The sequence below is a fragment of the Triticum dicoccoides genome, chromosome 7B (assembly GCF_002162155.2).
Source record: "Triticum dicoccoides isolate Atlit2015 ecotype Zavitan chromosome 7B, WEW_v2.0, whole genome shotgun sequence".
NCBI classification, from domain to species: Eukaryota; Viridiplantae; Streptophyta; class Magnoliopsida; order Poales; family Poaceae; genus Triticum; species Triticum dicoccoides.
This window is the reverse complement of record NC_041393.1, coordinates 544,404,589-544,410,673: the sequence shown is the minus strand read 5'-3', so window position 1 is coordinate 544,410,673 and position 6,085 is coordinate 544,404,589. Positions and strand designations below refer to the sequence as shown.

Here is a 6,085-nt window from a genome sequence, read left to right as displayed (position 1 = left end):
ACAAGCTCCATGCCTATGGTGTGACAATCTTGGCGCCACTTACCTTTCTGCAAATCTAGTTTTTCATGCTAGAACAAAACATATAGAAATTGATTTTCATTTTGTCAGAGAAAGAGTTGCCCACAAGCAACTTGGCATTCGCTTTGTGCATTTCAGAGATCAAATTGCAGATGGATTCACAAAGGCCTTGCCCATACGAAGCTTTGAAGACTTCAAACATAATCTCAACTTGACCAAGTTGTGATTAAGAGGGAGGGTATTAAATACATATATGGAGCACTTGTATCCGTGACAGGAGAGATATCCAGGAGGTAGTTTAGGAGGTAGTTTAGCTGCATCCTATTCTGTTGTAACCAAGTGTATCTCCTCCTCTTTCTTCCTCCCCAAGATGTATCTCAGATTCTCTCTTATCTCTGCAACCGAATCATGTATGTGCTTCAACGTTATTGCGCCCCTGCTATGTAACATGCAACACGCCGCCCGAGCTAGGGTAAGATGTTTCCGCCTATCACACAGTATTATCCTGTAGTCCATGCGTAACACGGCGATCCAATGTCCAGATGTAGTGTTGTAGGGCCAACCAAGCAAAGATTTTACAGTTCCATCTGGACCAGTTCTTCCAAAGCCAGACTGCTCCAAATCATGTAATTTAGAAAAAAAATGTTAATGTATTTTTTTAATGTTCACATATTTTTAAATAATATATGTGCAAACTTCAATGTATGCAACTAGGTTTTCTTTTAGGTGTTCTTATTTCCTAAAACAAGTAACTTCTACATTTGTGTTTGCCCACGAATGTTTCATGATTTCTTAGATAAACATTTTTAGCACCAAAACTCATAAATACTACTACCACCCAAAATATAACTGTGCAGTTTTAAACCGGGGTTAGTTCAAAACTGTGATACTTATTATTGAGTGAAGGAACTTTCTTTAAAAAATAGAAATGAATCAGTGCAGCGCCGCTGTTAGAAAGTGAACATGACCATATATAGAAAAGAAGAAGAAAGATGATTGGTCAAGTTGATTGATTTTCAAGAACAAAAGAAGACGAAGTAGAATCACACACTCACACTTTTTTTTTGCGGGAACACATTCACACTTAAACTTGATTGTTTTTCCTTTTTGAACTAGGGCGCCTAACCTTGATTAAATTTTGATGGGTGCCAACAATTTTGTTTTTGTTTGGAGAACTAATCATGTAAACATACGTAGAACACTAAGAAAAGACTAATTAAATTCTCTCCAAAAGTGATAAAACCAATTCCAGGAGCAGAAACTTCACCATAAAGAAAGACTACACAATCCAACTAATTCAAACTGACGATCTTATCATCCTTCGCAGGCATTTAGGTGGATCTGCTCTTGATGAACTCCAAGCAGTCTGCTATGGCCTCGTTGTAGAAGGAGCTCTGATTCCTATCTGCCGGCGCCTGACGGCGACGGCAGCTACCGTCAAGGGACAACACCGGCCTGCGCGCTCTCGACGTCGAGCAGCTGATCTTGCCACGGGCGGGGCAGCATCTGAGCTCCTCCACGCGCCTGACGAGCAGGCCGACGATGCCGAACAGCCGCACGCGCAGCCGGAGCAGCAAGCCCAGCCGGACACCACCACCGCTGCGGCGCACACGCCGGCGACCTCGCCGCCGGGGCTTGCTGCAGTTCGTCTGTTGGATCAGCATTGGTCGTCTCTTAACCACTGGTGGGACTGGCGTGAAGCTCTGTACAAATGGGGCATATGATGAGCTAACCGCATTGGTGTGCTTATATATACAGCGAGATGCCTTCACTGGTGTAAGTTATTGTTGGACTAGACTTAGGAGTGGGATGTGGCAGGTCAGGGGTGCACCGGGACGTACACAACATGTAGACCCATGTTCGTAGTCACCGTTATTCAACATACTTCGGCAATGATTAGTCGTTACCCGCTTCCCTATGGGTAATTACTCTATTAAAGACATGGATGAACTAGTTTAAATGCACATAAGAAGCCGTTGGATACTAACCCAAGAGGTAAGACGAGGACAGCATAGAATAGCATTACCCGTTACCCACTTTACGTATGAAGCCCTTATATGTGAGCTCCAATTCAGCAGACCCCAGGTAATTCCCGCTCATACCCAGCAAAATTTCTACCCATCCTGACCATTTGGCCCAAAAAGGACAAAGAAAACCCTAGCCTAGCCACAAAATATGCCCAAAATGCATTACATGTTGTTTATTATGCTGAAACAATGTTTTTTCTGCTGACACATTGTTGAATGTTTTTATGGACTACGGACATGCGTTTTCATGCCGGGATGAAAAACCCGACGTGGACAGGGATAGTAAAGTTTTTATCACCGTGGGCCAAGATGGAAACGGGGATGTGCATGAGGAGCCTGACACGAGGACATGGATAGTACCCGTCTAGGTAATCCCCATGCCGAAAATGTGTGGGCTATACTATACACTTGGTAGACTATTTGATTATTAGGTGCCCGCGGTCGTCCTCCCCCTAGTGCGACTCGGGCGGAGCCAGAAACCTAGCCGCCGCCGTAAACTCCCTCCTCCTCTCCCTCCGCCGCCGCCGGAGGACGCCGTCGGGCTAAGCCCGGGGGCAGATGACGGTGGCGGGGGATCTCCTCTCGCGTGCGTCTCCGGGGCAGGGCGGACCCCAAGGCGTGAGGTGGCGCGACCGATCTAGGATCTGCTGTGCGACGGATGGCTGCAGCAGGCGGCGGGAGGCCGGCCCATCCTCGGACGACGACGGCTTGGCACGGCGGGCGGCCCAGTCACGGGCGGTGGCCAGGGCTTCGCGCGGCGGCGGCGGCTGCGGTCGGCGGTGGCCAACTTGGCTGCGGTGGCATGCATGCTGCCTTCGGATCGGCGACGGCGGCGTGGAGGGCCTGGTGGTCTCGTCGGCGGCACCTCCGATCAGATCTGTTCTGACCGGTGCAGCCGGCGGTGGTGGTCATCTCTTTCGTCAGAGGTGATCGGCCTGAAGCTGGGTGTTCGGATCTCGGGATCCATCATCTGGCACCAGCTGTGAGTCAGGGAGACGTAGTTGCCGGTGAAAACCGAGCCGATGATGGGCGATGGCGGCGTTCCACGTCGTTACCTTGATGAAGGCATCATCATGTGACTACCGTCGACCCACTCGTACTGCTCCCGGGGAAACCCTAGGATCTAGTGTTCCAGACCGGACGATGGCGGCACTGCGGTGTCGTTTTTCTCTCTTGGGAGCATCGTTTGTGGAGCAGCGCTGGAAGTCAGAGGCAGGAGATGGAGCGGCTTCGTCTTGCACGGAGCTTAGGTGGAGACGTCAAGTCATGCCTGACCGACAGGTGCTATGCTTGGTCATGCCTGGTCAGCAGGTGCTACGCACGACAGATCCTCCAAGGACTTCAAGCTGTGTCGGCTGGTGGTACTTGGCAGCATGGCGCTGAGGTGTATCAGGGGCGACCGCGACGTGTTCAGCTGTTTGCGCACAGGGAGGAGGTGCCGTTGGGCGCCGTGGTGACGTCGACGATAGCTGGACCGAGAAAGGTTGATGCATCAGTACAGTTCTGAAGATGGAGCGGTGGTAGTTGGCGGTGGCGGCCTCTGAGAGCACGCCGGACCAGTGTGTGTCCCAGACCCGACAAGTGGCTAGGTTGGGGTCTCAGGTCTTAGATGTTTAGGTTTGGCTGTGATGTCTGTTTGATATTAGGCCTAGACCATCTGCGCCCCTTCATCAATTGGATAGGTGTAGCGACAGTTGTTAATTAGACGGTGGCTTTAGTCTTGCTGTTGTATGGCTTTGTAAGGTCTTGTGAGAATAATTAATAAAGTGGCCGTATGCATCGCCCAGATGCAGAGGCCGGGGGTCATCCTCCTTTTCTAAAAAAAAGACTATTTGATTATACTCATGAGGTTTGTAGGAAAATATGCACCACTTGTAAAATGCTACTACTTCCATAGGCGATGTCATCAATCTGAGGCTGAGGCTGACTACTGAGATGTGAGATTCTTGCAAATACAATGGAATAAAATCTTCATCAAATAACTACAAATGTCAATTAGCTATTACCAGATCTACTAGACTTTTTGTGTCCTTCCACCAGAGCATTTGACATGACATGCCACCAAATATTCCAGATCTAACCACATTCCTTCCTCGACCTACATAATTAACCGGGAAGTTGTAGGAGTAGATAATATAGCAGGGACGGAATCTAGCATAGCACCAACCCTATACTCAGACAAGAACAAGAAAGTAAACTAATCGTTGGCATCTCGTGTGCTCGCTGTTTCAAGTTTGCTCGTGTGAATAAGTGCACAGTTGCTCTCCAAACTCCCAGACACCGAGAGGACCAGAGGCACAGAACCGGGACAAACGCGGAGTTTAGCGCGGGGCCGTGAGATGTTTCCGTGCTGGGTGAACCCGGAGGCAGCGCAGCGACACCGATGGCGAAAGGCTCGTCCTCTGCCGCCGCAGCCCGTTTGCTCCCAAGGCTCGGAGTCGAGCGTGCGTTGCGGCGGCCGAAAGATCGTGGCGCGCCGACGGAGCAGACTTCGCTGAGTCTCACGTGGTGCCGATGTGACCGAGGCCGGGTGTGTGTTTTTTCCCGTGACCGGGGTGCGCCGTACGCGGCAGGGGCACCTGCGCTTGCCTCCGGTGTCTCTCGTCGGACGTCAGATCGACGTGGAATCAGAGGAGGTGGAATTCGGCGATTGGGCGTCGCCGTCGTGCGGCCTTGCGGCGGCCTGCCGGCCGGTCGAGGGTCCTCGGCTCGTTCTCGTTCACTCGTTGGCTTCTGAAGTCACGGGAGCAGGTTAACTTGTCACGACTAATGATGGCCGCAAACTCGACCGACGAGACACCTCGACTAGCCAACTTTGAACGACAGCTTTTCGTTCACTTCAGCTCTCCGGGCGCTAGACAGAGATCGACGTCATTGACGCATCGGCGTGAAAAAGGCCAGCATGAACTCAGGTTCTCGAAAGCATGCGGGTTTCCCACGTCATTTGGCGAGAATCGCACATGGTGCACTGCACCAAGCCAATTCCTCTGTGCTTCACGTTGTTATCGTCGCTCATATCTGGTCGTGTCCACAGGGTGCTCCGGGTCTGATCACTGGAGCCCCTGCCAGGGCTTTTGAGGGGCTAAATTTTGTGTTCTGACCATTTTTCAAAATTTGATCGTGATCCGACCTTGTCTTGTAAAAATTTCGTGATCTGACCATTTTCTTACCGTCAGGTTCCATGATGGTAGGGTATAAACATCCTACCGTCAAGGTCCCTGGCGGTAGGGTTAACTGCCTATCGCAAATTGTTTTTAAGTATGAAACACAGTGCGTGCTTGTGCGTACCGCCGGATACCTACAGCCTACCGTCAGCCTGTTTGGCGGTAGGGATGTTTCCTACCGCAAAGGTCCCTGGCGATAGGCTGTTACACCCTACCGTCATGGACCCGAGTGGTAGCAAAAGGGTCAGATCCTGAATTTTTTGTAAACTGGGGTCAGATCTCGATTAACTTTCAGAAAATGATGAAAACACGAAATTTTGCCCTTTTGAGGATGCAAGGTATCCAGGCATATCGGGTTTCGGGCATCTTCAAAGTGGACTCGTAAACCGTCCGCATATGTCTGGACCGTGAGAGCCATCCGATGCGATCATGTATCAATCCGTGACGCGGTCTGGACGCGTTTCCTGCTGCCAATTGGAAACAAAGTGGGAAAGATTTGTGGGAGTGCGGACAATATACATGTAGAACTCTGACATCCCGGCCCATCCAATCCCCCCCCCCCTCCCGGTCCCATTTCCTTTCACTCCCTTCCTTCTCCCCCTTACTTTGCATCCACACCCTACACTTCCGCCGCAGCTGTTGTACGTCTCCGGCCACCATAGAGGTATTGTCGGACACCCGCTCGCCATTAGACGGAGCTGTCCACCCTGGAGCCATTTGTACCAGGTACACTCCGCCCCCATGTCCACGACCTTCATGGCGGACATCACGCTCGGCAGGTGTTCGGTCAAATGTCATTGAACTTATTTTTAAACGTGATGTCGTTTTTTAAGTATGAAGGATGGTGAGCTACTCGACCATGGAGGATGAGTTGTT

General features: G+C 50.6%; 1 protein-coding gene across 1 annotated transcript; it reads right to left on the bottom strand.

The window, feature by feature from the left end:
- Positions 1-1,325: 1,325 nt before the first annotated feature.
- On the bottom strand, positions 1,326-1,682 carry LOC119339094. The gene has a single exon (XM_037611260.1). The coding sequence runs from the start codon at positions 1,680-1,682 to the stop codon at positions 1,350-1,352; it is 333 nt and encodes a 110-aa protein (XP_037467157.1). The 3' UTR covers positions 1,326-1,349.
- Between the last annotated feature and the right edge of the window lie 4,403 nt (positions 1,683-6,085).

What these genes read in the sequence shown, in the direction of transcription:
- LOC119339094 (XM_037611260.1), bottom strand. Translation starts at nt 1,682, where the DNA reads ATGCTGATCCAACAGACGAACTGCAGCAAGCCCCGGCGGCGAGGTCGC.